Source organism: Ornithodoros turicata, chromosome 1 (genome assembly GCF_037126465.1).
Source record: "Ornithodoros turicata isolate Travis chromosome 1, ASM3712646v1, whole genome shotgun sequence".
NCBI classification, from domain to species: domain Eukaryota; kingdom Metazoa; phylum Arthropoda; class Arachnida; order Ixodida; family Argasidae; genus Ornithodoros; species Ornithodoros turicata.
Genome location: NC_088201.1, coordinates 195,701,440 through 195,723,659, shown reverse-complemented (window position 1 = coordinate 195,723,659; position 22,220 = coordinate 195,701,440). Strand labels below are relative to the sequence as shown.

At 41.4% G+C, this 22,220-nt stretch overlaps 1 protein-coding gene across 1 annotated transcript in view; it reads left to right on the top strand.

The window, feature by feature from the left end:
• The window catches only part of LOC135374730 (cilia- and flagella-associated protein 45-like), a 238,809-nt gene that overhangs the window by 184,951 nt on the left and 31,638 nt on the right, over window positions 1-22,220 (top strand). The window contains exons 13-14 of the mRNA XM_064607654.1: window positions 8,614-8,676; window positions 9,891-9,968. Of these exons, the coding sequence (XP_064463724.1) occupies window positions 8,614-8,676; window positions 9,891-9,968 (141 nt within the window). The remainder of the gene's footprint in view (window positions 1-8,613; window positions 8,677-9,890; window positions 9,969-22,220) is intronic.

Here is a 22,220-nt window from a genome sequence, read left to right as displayed (position 1 = left end):
TGTTTCCTTTGTCTCTCTAGGGCCTCTGCACCATTTAGCGAAGTGGTTTATCTTCTGGCACTTATGACAGGTCTGTCCCCAGGCTGGGCAGTTTGTCTTGCCATCTTTGTGGGGCCAGGTCCTTCCACATGCTGAACACTTCTCTGTTTGGGTGTCTTTAGTATGGTTTTGTTTAGGAAGATTCCGTTGGTGATTTTTCTTCGGAGGCAGACCCTCTTGCGGCTGCTTTTTTGGTGTGATCTTCTGCACAGGTCGGGCTGACGTTGGGCTCTCTATGCTGCTAGCTTGCACTTCGGAGATCTCGATGCTGCGTCCCGTGCTAAGAAGGTTCTCCGGCAGTGATGTCCGTTTCGCGAAGTGCAGCTCTGCGCAGTTTCTGTGACGACGTGCCTTTTATGATCTGCGAGAGTATCTCGTCCTCAATGGCGGTGAACTCACACGTTGCGCCCAATCTTCTGAGTCAGACTTGAAACTGGTCCAATGTCTCTCCAGGCTCTTGCCTGGCCTGTCGATACACATGTCGCTCGAAAACTGTATTCTTTTTAGGGGCTAAGTGTTCTGTCAGCTATTTGACGGCTGTCTTGTAATCTGTTCCCGTGTTAGAGAGCGATAAGAATATGTCGTACACTGCTTCGCCGGCATAGTGGAGCAGCATTGCGCGCTTGAGCTCTGCATCTTTGATATCGTCGCCAAAATGAAGCTCTCGAATCGAGCTAACCACTTGGTCCAACGCTGAGCGAGCGAGGACACATCTGAGTGCGGGTCGAACGGTGGAAGGGCTGGTAGGGAGCTCGTCATATCGCTTACTTGACGGAGCTCCGTGGCGTCTGTCGAACCTGCTTCTTGGCTTTGTTGTCCTGCTGCTTCGGACATGGGCTTCTCCGACGGTGGATTAAGCTCCCATCCTCGTCGCCAGTTTTTTTTTTTTTTGTACTGTCTTGAAAGGATATTCTGTATCGTGCCCAAACGCTCAGCAGAACAACGACCGAGGTTCCTTTCCGTCCGTACACTTCAATGCTTTATTTTCGACTCTCTCATACTTCTACATTTTCTCCCAGCGTATTTGTTTACAGACATCGTGTTGGATCGACGCGCCTACGTGGCGGTGTGTATTACGTTACTTCGATGCCATCCGTGTATGTGATATTATATGTTCGGTTATACTAACACTACATCCCCCTTGCTTTATTAAAGTCCTTCATTCACATGAAGAAGTAGTCTGCAAATCTTGTAGGTGGCTTCCCGTGATTTATTCATTTATTTATTCCGCCTTTATCACTGCGCCGCAAGGCAGCACGTCTCTCCTTGTTTCATAAAATTTACTACCGCAAAATCAAGTATTGCATTCTTCTTTATTATCGCTCCCATCTTACATCTCGTCTCGACTTGACCACAGGCAGAAGGTGCATGTTCCATTTTGTCGTTCCAAGTCATGTTTTGTCTCCTTCTTGCCCAAAACTTCTCAAGAATGGAACGGCCTCCCCGATTTTATAACTTTGATTTCAGAGAGTTCTAACTTCAAAAAGGCCTTATATGATCATCTTTACTTGCAATAATCATTCACGTCGTTGCTAATTAATGTTATGGTTAGATCTATACGTATTAACATGCTGATAATACAAAATTTACTTATACATGTTGTTTGTAGACAACATGCATATATCATAGTAGCGGGATGGCGTAATTGACACTGGATATCGCACTCCTCCCTCCTCCAAAATGAAAGCAGAACACCTGACTTACGTATAAGCATTACAGCACTCGTTATATAGGAAAACAAAGCCAGAAAGACAAAAAATGTCATCAGCACCAACTATGGGCAGTATCTGTCCACAGGACGCTTGGTTCGTGTAGACCGTCTAGGTGACGACGCCACCGCACTATCACTTGAAGTGCTGCTGCCGTCTGGACATGGCCCATGATTCTCCACGGTATCAGATGGTGGTGCACTCGGTGACAACTGCGACTGTTCGGCTCCAGCGTTGCTGTCTGATGATGGTTCTGATCGTTGTGCATCTCTTCGTAGATGATCTTGGTAGCTGGTAGAAATAGTCCCTCCAGGTAGCTGCACAATAGCAGAGGATTGTCCCTGTGCCTTTGTGACAATAGCAGGGACCTAAATTGGTCCAGGTCGAAAATTTCTTGCGAACACGGAGTCTCCAGGATGATAGACGCTGTGGAAACGAGCACTTTCGTTATGCAAAAGTTTGCTGCGCAGTTGCTTACGAAGTATTGTGGTGCGCTTGTCCGGATGGAGATTATCCAAAGCAGTCTTGAGCTTTCTTCCGCACAAGAGTTCTGCTGAAGGTGCACTTGTTATCTTGTGCGGCGTTGTTCGATAGCTGAATAGTGCGCGAGATAACTGCGTCTTGGATATCACCTGTACTTGCCTTCCTAAGCTTGTTCTTAATTGTTTGAACAACCCTTTCAGCAGCCCAATTCGATGCTGGGCGATATGGAGGAATTAGGACTTTTCTTACTCCATTCCGCTTCAGAAATTCTGTGTACTTTGCTGATACCAATGCTGGTCCATTATCCGGTACTACGAGATCGGGAAGTTCTAGTCTCGCAAAGATAGAACGTAGGCAAGAAATAGTAGCTATCGCGGATGGTGATGGAACAACTTCGGCTTCTACCCACTTGGAAAATGCGTCCACAAGGATGAAGATGTAATGACCTTTAAAAGGGCCTGCAAAGTCCACATGCAAGCGTGAGCACGCTCTTTCTGAAAAAGGCCAAGGCGTCATAGGAACACGTCTGGACTCACGTTGTTGTTCTTGGCATGTCATGCATCTCTGTGCTTGAGCGACTACCTTTGCGGATAAAACAAAACTTCGCCGATGAAACAGTTGGGTAGACTCCTTCCAACAGGAATACCTCTGCCGTCCATTCCACCGGAAGAGCTTCAGTATGTAGTGGCAATCTGCTCAGTCCATCGGCATGTGCGATGCGGCTTGCCTGTCGATAGACCAACTCGTAGCGGTAAGATGATAACGTCGGGGCTCAGCGAAGAAGCCTGGATGAACAGTTGTTAGGTACAGCCTTATCGTGCGCCAAAAGTCCCAGCTGTGGCTTGTGGTCGGTCACTATTTCGAATGAATGACCCGAGAGGTATTGATGAAACCTCAGAACGCCGAAAATTACGGCCAGAGCCTCTTTGTCGAGTTGGTTGTAATTACATTCTGCTGGCATTAAGCTCCTTGACGCATATGCAATAGGAAGCTCTTCACCTGACAGTTCGCGGTGCGCAAGTACAGCACCCACGCCGTAAGGCAATGCATCACATACCACACCAAAGGTTTCTTGGGGTCAAAGTGAGCTAGGACTCTAGCAGACGTTAGGACGTTCTTCCTTTTTTGGATAGCGAGCTGCTGCTGAGTGCCCCAAGTCCATGGCACATTTGCTCCCAGTAACTTGTTTAGAGGATGCAGTACTGTTGACAAATCAGGCAAGAACTTCCTGTAATAGTTCGCTACACCCAGGTAGCTCTGCAAAGTTTTCACATTCGTTGGCGCTGGCGCCTTTGTCACAGCTTTTACCTTCTTTGGATCAGGATGTAACCCCGCTTCCGTGATTATGTGACCTAAATAGTGCACCCTAGGGGCCATAAAAATGCAGTTTTCAAGTTTCAGTCGTACTCCAGCTTCTTCAAGCCTTCGCAGTATAATATCGAAGTTCTTCTTGTGATCGTTTTCATCCTTTCCAGTGACAAGGATATCGTCGAAGTAAACTACGACGCCATGCATACCTTGCAGCAGGTTTTCCATTATTCGTTGAAATAACGCTGGTGCCGTAGAAACACCGAACGGTAGCCTTACGTACCGATACAACCCTTTCTGAGTGTTGATGGTCACCAGGTTCTTCGACTCTTCGTCCAGCAGTATTTGTTGGCAAACATCCTTGAGGTCAAGCTTACTGAATTTCTTTCCTCCTGACAGCTTTGCGAACAGTTCCTCAACCCTTGGAATCGGATACTTCTCAGGCACGGCAACGGGATTTACGGTAATTTTGAAGTCACCGCAAATTCTTACCCGTCCATCGCTTTTGACGACGGGAACAATGGGCGCGGCCCATCCAGACGTCTTTACTGGTTCAATGATGCCTTCACGCTGCATACGTTGTAGCTTCTCGGCGACTCGGTCTTGAAGAGCAAACTGCACTGCACGCGCTTCAAAGAATCTCTTAAAGAATCTTGGGCGTGCGCCGTCCTGAATTTGTAGTTTCGCTGTGACACCCTTCAGTGTACCCAAAGTATCTGAAAAGACGTCTTGGTGCCTAGCAATAACGTCCTCAACAGTTGAGACCACGAAGACTTGGGTGTCCTCTGCAGTCAGAGCCATGCCAAAAGCTTTCACCCAAGTGCGGCCGAAAATATTGGGATAAGAACCCGGCGCCACGTAGAGTGGGAAGCACTCAAGCTTGTCACGGAACTTCACTTGAACGTTCACGCATCCTCTCACACGGTTTAGTTCACCAGAATAGCTTCGCAACAGTACCTTGGAAGTCTCAAGCTTTGCATGGCGAAGAACCTTGCCCAGGGCATTTTCGCCGATGATAGATACACCAGCACCTGTATCGAGTTCCATTTCCATCAGAACACCATCAATGACAACGTGCGCGCGAAACGGATCGCTTCGATCCGACGCATTCCAGAGATCGAACACTTGAGACACAGAAGTAGCTTCTTCTTCGTCTTCAGATGGATCTTCAACGGCATGTACTTTTTTCTTTTTGTCAGATTTTTTCTTGCCTTCCACCTGTTAGTTCTTCTTGTTTGCTTTTCGTTGGCAAACTTTCGCCAGGTGACCTTTCTTCCCGCAACTATGACAAACTGTGTTACGATGTCGGCACTGTGTCGCCAAATGCTTCTCACCGCAGCGGTAACACTTTATTCCTGTCGACTTATTCTTCACAAAATTCGCAGCTGTGCCCTCGGATTGTGCGGACAGCGTTCTGGAATCGTTTCGTGCAGCTTCAATTGCGACAACCGTCTTCTTTGCAATGGCTAGGGTAAGGTCTGGAACTTCGAGTAGACGTGTCTGCATTTGGGCGTCAGTAATGCCACACACAATTCTATCACGTAGCATACTGTCCCGAAATGTGCCGAATTCGCAATCATCCGACAGTCTGTTCAACACAGCAATGAAATCACTTACGGCTTCGCCTTCCTGACGAACCCTTGTGTTGAACTTCTAGCGAGCGACCACTTGTGACGGCTTTGGAGAGTAATGACTATCCAACGCCTCCGAGATGGCGAGAAGTTCCGTTGCGGACGGTGCAGCAGGCGCGAGCAGGCTGCGAAGTAACGTATATGTCTGTTTTCCACAGCATGTCAAAAAGACAGCGCGTTGCTTGTCCTGAGCAACGTTGTTAGCTTCGAAGTACTGCTGAATCCTTTCTCGGTAGTCAGTCCACGCAGAAGCCTCGCCGTCGAACTGCTCAATATTGCCGTAAACTGGCATGACGGTGAGTGCTCTGTAGATGCAGGTCTACTCGAACAGCAAAGATTCAAAGTTGTTAATCCTCGTCGCCAATATCATAGTCGAGGGATGGCGTAATTGACGCTGGATATCACAGTATAGTTCTGTAACCTTTGTCGGTTTAGTATTGTGTTTCAATTAAAACTGCTCTGTTAATAGATATTTATGTCCTAGCGTATGCTGTAACCTATGCCCCTCCCCTCTTCAATGCTTTAAGCCCTGAAGGTAAATAAATAAATAAATAAATAGATGTGGGTCGTAAGTTGGCAGTGTCACCTAGATGTCGCGTTTTTCCATCAACATCCCTGCATTTTGTAATCTAGCTCACGCGGTTCCTGCTCATAAGCATATCCCTTCGAAGTAACCAACCCGCCACCTCACACCCATCATCTGCAAGACGTTTGAATCTGATATCTGCTACCGAATCATACGTAACTAATTTGAGACAAACGTTTTGCTGTGCAATACGCATGTTTCATGCTTCGGAGGAGTTGCGAAATGACGCTCTCGGTACTCCGTCGCGACCTGAGCTCTTCCCCTGATGACTCCGAAGAAGGTCATGTGATTTCTGTCAACTTTTCCAGTGCCCTTGGTAGCAAAATCAAAGTCCTCATTGTCACGAAGCTTCCAGAACTTGCCATCACCCGAAAGACGGTTAATTAGATAATAGACTTTCTATAGAAATTGTTGTGAACTTGTCTAGCATCAGGTCTTGGAGTCATGTGACTGCCAGTGTAGCCCTACAGGAGGGATATAAAGGAGCGGCCTTTCCAACATTTTTCACTGAGACGGGCGAACCAGCCTTCGCATAGCATTCTGGGATGCTCCTGTCTACCACGCGACCCCAAGATATGCGCATGCCAGCTCCCAAAGCAGACGACGGGAGTCGTGGTTGTCTTGCAGTTCAGTTACCCACATTGTGATGGATCTGCGCGTGAAGTTTCTTTTCTCTGTGTTCCAATGTTTACTCTTAGTTTACTCATCCATTACAAGACGAGTCACGGCCTGCAGGACAAGCGTGCAAGACTAGAAACATGCGTAGTAGCGATGTCTATAAGACGACGGGGAGACGTTTTTTGTGTTCGTTGCTCATCGTAAAGAATGCCGTTAATAAAACTTGTACAACAATAGAGGAAATCAAATTGATCTGCAGCTACAGCACAGCGCCAGCTCGCAAACGAACGATACAAGATGACTCTCTCACGCACGAGGCACGAAACAACCGATCAAATCCGTAGTTACGAATGAAAGTTATTCTCTGAAAGAGCTGCTTTCCCTTGAACGACAGCCGCAGCCGTGGTAAGAACACGTTAACATAACGCTGTTTCCGCAATTGTGCTAACATTGTAAGGGTAAATGACTTTGAGAAAGCATAAAAGCACGGGAAGTAGCGCGAGCAACAAAGCGTTCGTAATCAGAAACTTTAGAGGGGATCACGTGGTGGGCAGGGAGTAATGGCGGTTTTTACAGAAGCGACCGCCAGAGGGGCCCCATGGAAATCTGTTCAAAACGGCCGCTCCTGTGTTTCCTTCCTCAACTGGTCTAGCCCTGGGCTCAGTGATAGGCACTAGCTTTTTAATAATGATATTAACAACATCTCATCGTCGATTAATTCGTGCGTTCTGAGGATGACCACGTAGTTCACGGCACCTCCCGTATTGTCATGGATAGTCAAGTTCTCAGTCAGAATTACATCTCCAAGTGGACAGACGTCAATAATAGGCTCCTTAACCTGAATACGAGCGTTTATTTGAGAGGGTCGCGAAGCCGAAACTCGCAGGAAGTGCCCTGTTGTACACATGATACCCTACTACAGGAATCCACAGAGACCAAACTTCTAGGAGTGCGGTGTGACCGTGTCCTGACCTGGGTAGAAAAGATCAGTACACGGTCACACCGCACTCCTAGAGGTTTGGTCACCGTGGCTTCCTGTAGTAGGGCATCATATATACAAGAGGACACATCCTGCGATTAAGCTTACATTACAAGAAGTTTATTGTCAGAAGAGAAACAGGAAAGAAGAAAGCAAGTGTGCGGAAAGCACCCAGGTCAAATTTTGCGTCGGTACTCTGCGGCAGCGGGGAAAAGTAGGAGTCCTTGCGGTTTCGCCCAGACTGAACCGGTCTGGACGTCGCGGTCATGGCCAGAGCCCCGAATGCAGAGGCTTTTTGTGTATCGGGTTTTCAAAACCATAGAGGGCTCGATCCTGGCGGCTCTAATTCATATCGATGCCCTCCTCAGAATTAATTATCCGGACTTGGTAGCTCTACAATGCCGAAGTGACCCACAATGTCGAAGTCGCAGTCATGGTGGCCATGAAAACTAGGGATGGCGTCTGGAATGGAACACGTGGAGTCCACTTCACGCGTCCACGAAGCAACTACTTTGGTGGCCGCTTGCTGGAGTAGCTGGGCAAGCGACCGCTCTGATGGACACCTGTCATGTCGTCGATGAACCTCTCATGGCGTGTGAACATGAGGCCGACATCAAGCTCTCATATCGTTGATGTGAATGATGACCACCAAGTCGTTCCTGTTGACTTGTGCTTAATGTGCAGCGTTGCAAACAACAGGAGCGATATTCTATGCAAAACAAACACATAGTGTGTACGAGGTCGATGCTGGAACGAAGCAGTCGAAGCAGTTTTTCGAAGTAAGCTTAGTGCTGAAAAAGGATAAATCCTGAAATGGCATAGAAGACGTCGTTTTGGAACCGTTTACGGTTTGGCAGTGACGTAATGGACATAGGCAAAGCTTGCTTCTGAAACCAGAAATGGTAAGGTTAGCGATCGGAGGACTATAGTTGGCGATTATCGCGGTTTGCAGCCAAGTTCCCTCGGTGTAACCGCCGGGGAATATTTGGTTGCTGTATCGTGTTTCAGATATGAACGCTATTTCCGGCGCTGAGGTAGAATTTGTGATATGTTCTTGTTACATTTAATATGGAGTAACTTTTGTCCAAAGTAAGTATGACCTGTAGAAATTCTACCTACAACGCTTCATGCACTATGTTGGCTTTTGTTGGGTGAATATAGGAGGAACCCGCGACACGACTATAGCATTTCTGCGTGTCCTTCAAGCAATTACTCACTGCCAACAGTGCCTGTGTCTCCATTGAGTGTTCCTCATTACAGATGAAGGCAAGCTTTGAGAAGAACGAAGAGGACCAGAAGAAGCAGGAGCGCCAGCGTCCAAAGGTTTTGTTTAGTTTTAAACCTTGTCGTTCGGCTTTTCTTCAAACATGTGTGCTTCAGTTGATCAACCTAAACCTATTGTGCCGTCTGCAACGCAACCAGTAGTGTGGTACAGAGCGTGCACAACATGCAAGAGCACATGTATGATGTATCAACGTATTTTCACTGAAAGTGCGAAGTTGGGGTGTGAACTGGTAACGCACTTTCAAAACGTCATCAAAAATGGGTATGCATGCTGTTCAGGACACTATTTCTTACGTGTTGGAGAAGTATAAACGTGCTTGTCCTACTTGTCGGTTGAAACTGTTCAGTTTAGTTCACCATAAACTATATAATGCGTAGCAAACCATATTTTTGTTTTGCGTAAGCTTAGAGTCTGAGTTTTTAGTCCAGAAGGACGCTTTAAAAACACGCAGTGATTGAAAAGCTCCCTGATGAACAAAGTTCTTCAAACAGCAGCGCGCTATATATAGCTATTCATTGTCGGCTACAATTTTTGACGTCCCATTGGGGCATAGGGAGAGGGGGATATGGTTATTATATAAAAAAAAAAGGTGCGAAAGGTTAGCCACCGCTACAGCGGCTTGCTATTCCCGGAAAGAAAGGGAAAAACAAAAGTAAAAACAGACAAAAAGAAAAACAAACAAACAAACAAAAGGAAAGCAAACAGACAAAAAGGAAAACAAACACGAATTTGGTCACAACTCACCCAGAAGGCCACAGATCCGCAGAAACTGAGCAAGTGCCTTTGTCACCTGACCACATTGTGTGGGAACTAGCAGCGTAGGGATATCGAAAGTATCAATATAAAAGGACCCATCTGGACTCATTTATGTGTATGTATACCGGACAAGCTTGAGGAGCAAAGTAGAACACGAAATTAAGCATGGTAGCACGTACGCCATGGCAGTTTCTGTACATGTGAATGGCCGGTGTGTACGGTTAGAACTGGCGTGACGGACAAGGATGAGCTCTGCTGGAATTTAGTTATTGGATAGTTCTATGATTTGAAGCGTAGACACACCTGAGCCCGCAAGCATGCCGCACTTCTTGATTCTACAGAGTGCAAGTTTTCTACCACTAGAATTCATTGATATTCCCCTAAATAAAATAGGAACAGGTCTTACACCCGCTGTCTCCCCCCACCCCCCCCGCGGATAACCGCATGTATTTGAATCCATCAGTTTAATCCGCCTGTTACGTGCCAACTATTTCAGAGTGCGGAGCAGTACAGGACTTACATGCAACGCATCTGCGTCGAGTTCATGACGCGACAAGAAGTTGATCTGGCTGAGGTAAGAAATCTGGTTTAGCTGCTCAATGGGCTTAAAGACTCGACTTTGTGAATTGCCGGTCGTAAACGGGGTTGGTCATAGAATGCGTCGAAAATAGTCAAAATGTCACATGCAAGCGGGAAGCGTTCACGTGAACAATGACTACAATCGAAAGGAACCTCTGGAAAGATACGAGTGAACGTTGCAATGTTAGCCAGCTATAGTGCAGTGCAATCTCATATCAAATCTCACTAGATCAAACATTCCTAAAATACGCTCTTCTATAATTATAATTAAGCAATTGATGAAGCTGTGATACACGTCCAGGTGCATCTGCGGTCAAACTTAATAATAACGCTGGAAAAATGTGGTCTGATTCCCGAGCGCGATAACAGCCACCCTTGTGACCATGAAGAAATTTTAATTGAACAAAAGTAGTATATATAGGTTGGGAGAGAAACTGGATGTCAGTTAGAGACATGGGTGTCTGGTTCGAACCCCACAGCGTCTGGGACACCGTCGCGTGCGCGGAGGGCGCGGCGCCAGTGCGGAGGGTTGTCCGCGCGCTTATCGGCGAGGGGAGGGCTGCGTGCGCGTTTACCCTCTCACATTTTTCAGCCTGGGCCAACTTCTTTCGTCATTTTTCAATCTGCGCCGACTTTTTTCGCGACTTTTTCCCGTGCGCGACAGGCGGCGCTCGGGTGGAGTCTCTTACCAGTAGGCGGAGCGTGGCCGGAGGGTTGCGTGAGCGCTTACTTGCTCACATTTTTCAGCCTGGGCCGACTTCTTTCATCATTTTTCAATCTGTGTCGACTTCAATCGCAATTTTTTTCCAGCTACAGCAGGTGTGCAGTGGGCGATTTACATGCAAAGGATAGCCGTACACAAAAGTACAAGTGAAAATATATTTATTAAAGTCATTAGTGTCAGGAATGGGTCAACTTCTTTCAGTGTCAGGAATTATGATTCTGTGTGAAGGAGAAAAACTTAGCCAAAAAATCTGATGCAATAGCATTGAAGGGGTATTTTATTAGTGGTAATCACGCGTTTTCAATTAATCAGAAGGGATAGCACATTTTAATCAAAGAATATATTTTTAATCATTACGATTCCAATCAAAATTACAAGTTTTATTATAAAAATTCTGAGACTTGAGCACCATAGTGTAGTTTTAATAAATTAGTTCTAATATGTAACTTCAAGAACAACAGCTAATATTCCATTATGACACATTTTAATAAAAAAGATATTTTTAATCAATATGATTACAATCAAAATTAAAAGTTTTACTATAAAAAGTCTAACATGACCACCATAGTGGAGCTTTAATTACAAGTGCCGATAGATGTACGTGAACAGCAGAGAACCTGGAAGACCATGGGACACGAACACAAGAGGAAATAAAATCTATAACAATACATTGGTTAATCAAAACAACAGAGGAGGAGACTATCATTTTAACTATCATAAAATCATCCTCATGACTTCCCCATACAATTTTCATTCTAAGAGACACTACAAACCTTACGTTGTTTTATGAATTCAACACAAAAAATATATTTAAAAAAATGAACTTCAACACATAGCACGCTCCTAGCCAAACAATCAGCTCTAATAATATCTGCCCTGATTTGTTGAGGACGGGAGGCGTACGCCTGACAGCTATGAACATTTTCGTGCGCAATAGGGAAGATTATTCCAACATTACACAATTAATCAATTTCTTATTAAGTAAACAGCATAGACATATGGAAATAATGAGAAAAACGATCAACAGCTAATAGAGAACCAAAACACATCACATAAACAACAGACACATGCAGGAAAATAAATAGAAAAGAATCTATCAAAACGATCAACATGCACGGATGAACAGCAGAGAACCTGGAAGACCATGGGACACGAACACAAGAGGAAATAAAATCTATAACACTACATTGGTTAATCAAAACAACAGAGGAGGAGACTATCATTTTAACTATCATAAAATCATCCTCGTGACTTCCCCATACAATTTTCATTCTAAGAGACACTTTGTTTTATTAATTCAACACAGAAAATATATTAAAAAATGAACTTCACCACATAGCACGGTCCTAGCGAACAATCAACTCTAACAATATCTGCCCTGGTTTGTTGAAGACGGGAGGCGTACACCTGACAGTTATGAACATTTTCGAGCGCAATAGGGAAGATTATTCCAACATTACACAATGAATCGATTTCTTATTAAGTAAACAGTGACATATGGAAATAATGAGAAAAACGATCAACAGCTAATAGAGAACCAAAACACATCACATAAACAACAGACACATGCAGGAAAATAAATGGAAAAGAATCTATCAAAACGATCAACATGCACGGATGAACAGCAGAGAACCTGGAAGACCATGGGACACGAACACAAGAGGAAATAAAATCTATAACACTACATTGGTTAATCAAAACAACAGAGGAGGAGACTATCATTTTAACTATCATAAAATCATCCTCGTGACTTCCCCATACAATTTTCATTCTAAGAGACACTTTGTTTTATGAATTCAACACAGAAAATATATTAAAAATGAACTTCACCACATAGCACGGTCCTAGCCAACAATCAACTCTAACAATATCTGCCCTGATTTGTTGAAGGCGGGAGGCGTACACCTGACAGTTATGAACATTTTCGAGCGCAATAGGGAAGATTATTCCAACATTACACAATTAATCGATTTCTTATTAAGTAAACAGCATAGACATACGGAAATAATGAGAAAAAACGATCAACAGCTAATAGAGAACCAGAACGCATCACATAAACAACAGACACATGCAGGAAAATAAATGGAAAAGAATCTATCAAAACGATCAACATGCACGGATGAATGGCAGAGAAACACTTTGAACAGCACATGATGAATAATTTAATACAGCACAGAGCTAACGCTGAGAAACACTCTAAACGGAGCATCTGCCAACGTGTAAACAACAGACAGGAAAATATTACTGAAACAGCTAATAGAGAGCCAAAATCCAAAACGTAAACAAGAGGATAAATACTTGAAGAACAATCTAACAAAACAAGAAACATGCATGGATGAACAGCAGAGAAACACTCTAAACGATGCATCTACCAACGGTAAACAACAGACACATGCAGGAAAATAATTGAAAAAGAATCAATCAAAATGATAAACATGCACGGATGAATAGCAGAGAAAGGCTTTGAACGATGCATCTGCCAACATGTAAACAACACACAGGAAAATAATAGCGAAACAAACTATCAAACATTACAATTTGAAATAATATATCTTTTGAACTATCGTAAAATCAACCTTACGAGCTAACAATATCCTACTCAGGCACTATAAACATTACCTTGACAGAGGTACCCAAACAGGCACCACAGCTTTACAATAATTACAACCAGACTCGAGACACGGTGGGGTCACTCTCTCCATTTATACAGCCCAAAAAGCGGGGAATCTGTTGTCAATCTGCGGGGTGGGGAAATCCTCTCTCTTTTTCAAATTCTTTCCTCCAAAAAAGGAAATATTCTTAGGACCGGTGTACAGAGGCGAAATTTTTCATTGATCGCAAATAGACATTGGAATTATTCGATTCTAAAGAACACAATAAGAATGATATCAAAAAAAAATCTAAGAATAGACTTTCTAAGCAAATGAGAAATATTATCAGCGCAAACAATACCAAATGAGGAACGATGAATTTTATTGTATTTCAGATCAGACAAAACTATTAGGCATACATTATTCTCAACTCACAAATATCATTCGATTGAATATCTGAAGCAAAGAGAGAAAGTCAAATTTATTCAGTGATAGAAACAATACTCGTTCGAAAACGAGAATCAAATTTAATTACATCATTTTATGTTAACTTTGCAATACACGCAGAAGTCGCAAACAACTCATCTGAAATGCAAATTATAGTGTTTGCTATAGCGGAAATCAACGCACACAAGATTACCAACTAATATAATATTTTTATTAATATCAATCGAGTGATCACCTGAAACAAAATCAAAAGCAGTAATTAATTTAGGCAAACATTTTTCATAATCACACAGCGCAAATATACATCACAGAAACACATCTTTTTTCATTCAGGACCCACTAGTGGAAACGAAGTGAGAGAGGGAAGCTGAGTTCCCGTACACATTCGTTAAGGTTACGCCCGCAGGGAGTAGGGGAATCCAAACAATGGTCTCGGTATACAAAGCCATAAAATCGCTCCTACAAGTCCAGTTAGGGAAGGAGGGTCTCTTGCGCTGTCTTGTACATAGAATCACTGAAAGCAAACGTTTTTCCTTTACACAGCACATCTTTTTTGTAAATTGACTTTCATAATTCTAACGTCAGGTGGAAGATTATGAACCTGATAATAAAATTTTAATAAATAAAATTAGCACCAATATGATTCAATTAAATGTCGAGGCGCACTACAAAACAGAACAGACAACTGATATACATTGAAGAGATGGACAGATTTTGTACTCGTTACCATTCCGTCATGGGAGGACCTGATAAAAAGCTGCTTCGAAAAGGAGGAGCCGCGAAACGATTCATTTATCGCTGCATTTCAATACGTCCTAGACATGGTCGTATTCGGAGATATGGTGCAAATTATGGAATTCAAGATGCGAGAACTTGTATGCCGAATCTACAATAGTTATAAAAATATTTGTACGTCATCATCGGAAGGACCACTTGGGTTGATGGTGGAGTTTTTGAGGTTTGCTAACGAAGAATTGAAATACACTACACCAAATGTAATTGTAATCATTGCAATGGGCATTGCATTAATCAAGAAAGCAATCAGATCAAATTATCATATACAAGCAGTCTATATCGCACGATTCATTACGGATTTGTTGAAATTACACCTAACGGTTGAAATAGAAAGTACATAAAAAATCTTATCACGTGGTATATTCCACCCTAGAACCTCTACACATTTATTTTATTCTACCAGTCAAGGATGTCGAATGAACAGAAGTTCAATATTGTCGTGCAAGGTCTGATGTATCATCACTTATTGAAACGCAACAAACATATCAATTGTGGTGGGCCACCGGACGATTTTCATCTAATACTCTCTTGTACGCCATTCAAGAATCTTCGTACAAAGAAAGGAAGCATCAATAAGAGACTATGCAAGTTCGTCGCAACAAAGTGCAAGTTGTTGAAGCAATACAAACAAGGCGACAACATATCACCTGCGTTAATCAACGCTGGATTCAAGCGCCCAATAATCATAATAAATTACTTGATGTCTTCGGAATTCATCAATCAAGACAACAAACGAAAACTTCGGAGTTTCGAATAGAATTGTAATTTATCGAAATAAACAAGTGTATAATTGAAATAATAATTGTATTCTTTGTCATCATTGTAATGTATTCTACACAGCGCAACGAAAACAGCTTATGACCAGGTTGAAGATTGCTAAGGAGACGCTACGTACAAGGATCTTCGCATGGAATCAGCGTTGGCAATCAGAGATTTTTACACGACCACACTCTATACAACACCGACACCCGAAGGAAAGAATTGTAGAAGAATCGATAATAGAAATTTAGAGGCATGTTACATCAATCTTTGTTTACAAAGAGGATCACGAATATTTTGCGAAAGCTTATTTTACGAATTAAATTGCACAATGTATATATTTTCTCAAACTATTGGACAGTTGACAATGCTATATTGAAAGGAATCTATTATCAAATGATGCGCTAGCGGAGTCTACAATTCTAATCATCATAACATGCGGCACACAATTCCAATAAGATTTTGGGAGAATCGAATCACACAACTGTCGTCAGAAATGCTTAACCAATGAAGATGTGCACTATGCATAAGATATGTAATTATAATAAGTAAATATTCCTTTTGCAAACTTAACCAAAGCAGCACACATAAACGTAGCTTCAATTCACAGAATGTACCCGAGGTTTTTAATTAGCCATACTGAAAAACTATGAGTCTATTCGATATGTCACGGCATATGAGGCACTACAAACGGAAGGACATACATTAATTTTAGAAGATTTTAGCTCATAATGAATCAAAACGCAAACACCAAAGGTTCTTGTTTAAATTTTCAAAGTCAAAACTGTACACTCTTTCTTACAATTTTTTTAAGATGTACATTAAAAAGCTGTCTATATAGTCACACATTGCATACAATATATTTGTTTGTACATTAATTGCTAAAATTTATCAGATCACATTCCGGAGCAGTGGTGACTATCGGTAAGTGTTTAATTTGAACTGCTGCCACAATTTACGAACTGAGTTGTAGAAAGTGTAATTTCACAGCTTTAGCTGGCTCACTTTGATACGCGAAGGTTTTAAGAACTCTTTCACGATGTCAAAGAATTTAATCGAGTGTATTGATGTTTTCTATATACTCTATAACGTAATGTGAATTCTCCACGACGTGAATAGTAAAAGTTACGAATATTTTTCGAACAAAATTTACTTAAAACTCGAAGAAAGGGTCACTCGCGTCGTCGAATGCGTTTTCGATAAATTACAATTCTATTCGAAACTCCGAAGTTTTCGTTTGTTGTCTTGATCGATGAATTCCGAAGACATCAAGTAATTTATTCTGATTATTGGGCGCTTGAATACAGCGTTGATTAACGCAGGTGATATGTTGTCGCCTTGTTTGTATTGCTTCAACAACTTGCACTTTGTTGCGACGAACTTGCATAGTCTCTTATTGATGCTTCCTTTCTTTGTACGAAGATTCTTGAATCGCGTACAAGAGAGTATTAGATGAAAATCGTCCGGTGGCCCACCACAATTGATATGTTTGTTGAGTTTCAATAAGTGATGATACATCAGACCTTGCACGACAATATTGAACTTCTGTTCATTCGACATCCTTGACTGGTAGAATAAAATAAATGTGTAGAGGTTCTAGGGTGGAATATACCACGTGATAAGATTTTTTATGTACTTTCCATTTCAACCGTTAGGTGTAATTTCAACAAATCCGTAATGAATCGTGCGATATAGACTGCTTGTATATGATAATTTGATCTGATTGCTTTCTTGATTAATGCAATGCCCATTGCAATGATTACAATTACATTTGGTCTAGTGTATTTCAATTCTTCGTTAGCAAACCTCAAAAACTCCACCATCAACCCAAGTGGTCCTTCCGATGATGACGTACAAATATTTTTATAACTATTGTAGATTCGGCATACAAGTTCTCGCATCTTGAATTCCATAATTTGCACCATATCTCCGAATACGACCATGTCTAGGACGTATTGAAATGCAGCGATAAATGAATCGTTTCGCGGCTCCTCCTTTTCGAAGCAGCTTTTTATCAGGTCCTCCCATGACGAATGGTAACGAGTACAAAATCTGTCCATCTCTTCAATGTATATCAGTTGTCTGTTCTGTTTTGTAGTGCGCCTCGACATTTAATTGAATCATATTGGTGCTAATTTTATTTATTAAAATTTTATTATCAGGTTCATAATCTTCCACCTGACGTTAGAATTATGAAAGTCAATTTACAAAAAAGATGTGCTGTGTAAAGGAAAAACGTTTGCTTTCAGTGATTCTATGTACAAGACAGCGCAAGAGACCCTCCTTCCCTAACTGGACTTGTAGGAGCGATTTTATGGCTTTGTATACCGAGACCATTGTTTGGATTCCCCTACTCCCTGCGGGCGTAACCTTAACGAATGTGTACGGGAACTCAGCTTCCCTCTCTCACTTCGTTTCCACTACTGGGTCCTGAATGAAAAAAGATGTGTTTCTGTGATGTATATTTGCGCGGTGTGATTATGAAAAATGTTTGCCTAAATTAATTACTGCTTTTGACTTTGTTTCAGGTGATCACTCGATTGATATTAATAAAAATATTATATTAGTTGGGAATCTTGTGTGCGTTGATTTCCGCTATAGCAAACACTATAATTTGCATTTCAGATGAGTTGTTTGCGACTTCTGCGTGTATTGCAAAGTTAACATAAAATGATGTAATTAAATTTGATTCTCGTTTTCGAACGAGTATTGTTTCTATCATTGAATAAATTTGACTTTCTCTCTTTGCTTCAGATATTCAATCGAATGATATTTGTGAGTTGAGAATAATGTATGCCTAATAGTTTTGTCTGATCTGAAATACAATAAAATTCATCGTTTCTCATTTGGTATTGTTTGCGCTGATAATATTTCTCATTTGCTTAGAAAGTCTATTCTTAGATTTTTTTTATATAATTCTTATTGTGTTCTTTAGAATCGAATAATTCCAAAGTCTATTTGCGATCAATGAAAAATTTCGCCTCTGTACACCGGTCCTAAGAATATTTCCTTTTTTGGAGGAAATAATTTGAAAAAGAGAGAGGATTTCCCCACCCCGCAGATTGACAACAGATTCCCCGCTTTTTGGGCTGTATAGATGGAGAGAGTGACCCCACCGTGTCTCGAGTTTGGTTGTAATTATTGTAAAGCTGTGGTGCTTGTTTGGGTACCTCTGTCAAGGTAATGTTTATAGTGCCTGAGTAGGATATTGTTAGCTCGTAAGGTTGATTTTACGATAGTTCAAAAGATATATTATTTCAAATTGTAATGTTTGATAGTTTGTTTCGCTATTATTTTCCTGTGTGTTGTTTACATGTTGGCAGATGCATCGTTCAAAGCCTTTCTCTGCTATTCATCCGTGCATGTTTATCATTTTGATTGATTCTTTTTCAATTATTTTCCTGCATGTGTCTGTTGTTTACCGTTGGTAGATGCATCGTTTAGAGTGTTTCTCTGCTGTTCATCCATGCATGTTTCTTGTTTTGTTAGATTGTTCTTCAAGTATTTATCCTCTTGTTTACGTTTTGGATTTTGGCTCTCTATTAGCTGTTTCAGTAATATTTTCCTGTATGTTGTTTACACGTTGGCAGATGCGCCGTTTAGAGTGTTTCTCAGCGTTAGCTCTGTGCTGTATTAAATTATTCATCATGTGCTGTTCAAAGTGTTTCTCTGCCATTCATCCGTGCATGTTGATCGTTTTGATAGATTCTTTTCCATTTATTTTCCTGCATGTGTCTGTTGTTTATGTGATGCGTTCTGGTTCTCTATTAGCTGTTGATCGTTTTTTCTCATTATTTCCGTATGTCTATGCTGTTTACTTAATAAGAAATCGATTAATTGTGTAATGTTCGAATAATCTTCCCTATTGCGCTCGAAAATGTTCATAACTGTCATATGTACGCCTCCCGTCTTCAACAAATCAGGGCAGATATTGTTAGAGTTGATTGTTGGCTAGGACCGTGCTATGTGGTGAAGTTCATTTTTTAATATATTTTCTGTGTTGAATTCATAAAACAAAGTGTCTCTTAGAATGAAAATTGTATGGGGAAGTCACGAGGATGATTTTATGATAGTTAAAATGATAGTCTCCTCCTCTGTTGTTTTGATTAACCAATGTAGTGTTATAGATTTTATTTCCTCTTGTGTTCGTGTCCCATGGTCTTCCAGGTTCTCTGCTGTTCATCCGTGCATGTTGATCGTTTTGATAGATTCTTTTCCATTTATTTTCCTGCATGTGTCTGTTGTTTATGTGATGCGTTCTGGTTCTCTATTAGCTGTTGATCGTTTTTTCTCATTATTTCCGTATGTCTATGCTGTTTGCTTAATAAGAAATCGATTAATTGTGTAATGTTGGAATAATCTTCCCTATTGCGCTCGAAAATGTTCATAACTGTCAGGTGTACGCCTCCCGTCTTCAACAAATCAGGGCAGATATTGTTAGAGTTGATTGTTGGCTAGGACCGTGCTATGTGGTGAAGTTCATTTTTTAATATATTTTCTGTGTTGAATTCATAAAACAAAGTGTCTCTTAGAATGAAAATTGTATGGGGAAGTCACGAGGATGATTTTATGATAGTTAAAATGATAGTCTCCTCCTCTGTTGTTTTGATTAACCAATGTAGTGTTATAGATTTTATTTCCTCTTGTGTTCGTGTCCCATGGTCTTCCAGGTTCTCTGCTGTTCATCCGTGCATGTTGATCGTTTTGATAGATTATTTTCCATTTATTTTCCTGCATGTGTCTGTTGTTTATGTGATGTGTTTTGGTTCTCTATTAGCTGTTGATCGTTTTTCTCATTATTTCCATATGTCTATGCTGTTTACTTAATAAGAAATCGATTAATTGTGTAATGTTGGAATGATCTTCCCTATTGCGCTCGAAAATGTTCATAACTGTCAGGTGTACGCCTCCCGTCTTCAACAAATCAGGGCAGATATTGTTAGAGTTGATTGTTCGCTAGGACCGTGCTATGGGGTGAAGTTCATTTTTTAATGTATTTTCTGTGTTGAATTCATAAAACAAAGTGTCTCTTAGAATGAAAATTGTATGGGGAAGTCACGAGGATGATTTTATGATAGTTAAAATGATAGTCTCCTCCTCTGTTGTTTTGATTAACCAATGTAGTGTTGTAGATTTTATTTCCTCTTGTGTTCGTGTCCCATGGTCTTCCAGGTTCTTTGCTGTTCATCCGTGCATGTTGATCGTTTTGATAGATTCTTTTCCATTTATTTTCCTGCATGCGTCTGTTGTTTATGTGATGTGTTTTGGTTCTCTATTAGCTGTTGATCGTTTTTCTCATTATTTCCATATGTCTATGCTGTTTACTTAATAAGAAATTGATTAATTGTGTAATGTTGGAATAATCTTCCCTATTGCGCACGAAAATGTTCATAGCTGTCAGGCGTACGCCTCCCGTCTTCAACAAATCAGGGCAGATATTATTAGAGCTGATTGTTTGGCTAGGAGCGTGCTATGTGTTGAAGTTCATTTTTTTAAATATATTTTCTGTGTTGAATTCATAAAACAACGTAAGGTTTGTAGTGTCTCTTAGAATGAAAATTGTATGGGGAAGTCATGAGGATGATTTTATGATAGTTAAAATGATAGTCTCCTCCTCTGTTGTTTTGATTAACCAATGTATTGTTATAGATTTTATTTCCTCTTGTGTTCGTGTCCCATGGTCTTCCAGGTTCTCTGCTGTTCACGTACATCTATCGGCACTTGTAATTAAAGCTCCACTATGGTGGTCATGTTAGACTTTTTATAGTAAAACTTTTAATTTTGATTGTAATCATATTGATTAAAAATATCTTTTTTATTAAAATGTGTCATAATGGAATATTAGCTGTTGTTCTTGAAGTTACATATTAGAACTAATTTATTAAAACTACACTATGGTGCTCAAGTCTCAGAATTTTTATAATAAAACTTGTAATTTTGATTGGAATCGTAATGATTAAAAATATATTCTTTGATTAAAATGTGCTATCCCTTCTGATTAATTGAAAACGCGTGATTACCACTAATAAAATACCCCTTCAATGCTATTGCATCAGATTTTTTGGCTAAGTTTTTCTCCTTCACACAGAATCATAATTCCTGACACTGAAAGAAGTTGACCCATTCCTGACACTAATGACTTTAATAAATATATTTTCACTTGTACTTTTGTGTACGGCTATCCTTTGCATGTAAATCGCCCACTGCACACCTGCTGTAGCTGGAAAAAAATTGCGATTGAAGTCGACACAGATTGAAAAATGATGAAAGAAGTCGGCCCAGGCTGAAAAATGTGAGCAAGTAAGCGCTCACGCAACCCTCCGGCCACGCTCCGCCTACTGGTAAGAGACTCCACCCGAGCGCCGCCTGTCGCGCACGGGAAAAAGTGGTGAAAAAAGTCGGCGCAGATTGAAAAATGACGAAAGAAGTTGGCCCAGGCTGAAAAATGTGAGAGGGTAAACGCGCACGCAGCCCTCCCCTCGCCGATAAGCGCGCGGACAACCCTCCGCACTGGCGCCGCGCCCTCCGCGCACGCGACGGTGTCCCAGACGCTGTGGGGTTCGAACCAGACACCCATGTCTCTAACTGACATCCAGTTTCTCTCCCAACCTATATATACTACTAACAAAACTATTCTGTTAGTTTTACGCAAGGATTGTGTTGACTTAACATCCCCCAGTGCCCCAAGGATGACTGTTATCACGTTCGGAAATCAGACAGAATATTTTTGCAGTGTTAGTATTAAGGTTGCTCAGCGCTGTACCAATGTCCAAAGCATGATATAAGAATATGCGGCCGATATCTGATAATAAAAAATCCTAGCTTTTTCTCGCGGGACAGCTGCATTCAGGAGCGTCGCCACTGTGGGGCTGACCCAAAGATCACGCAAAAACATCTTTAGAGTATCAGAGCAGCTATCGTCGAACTGACT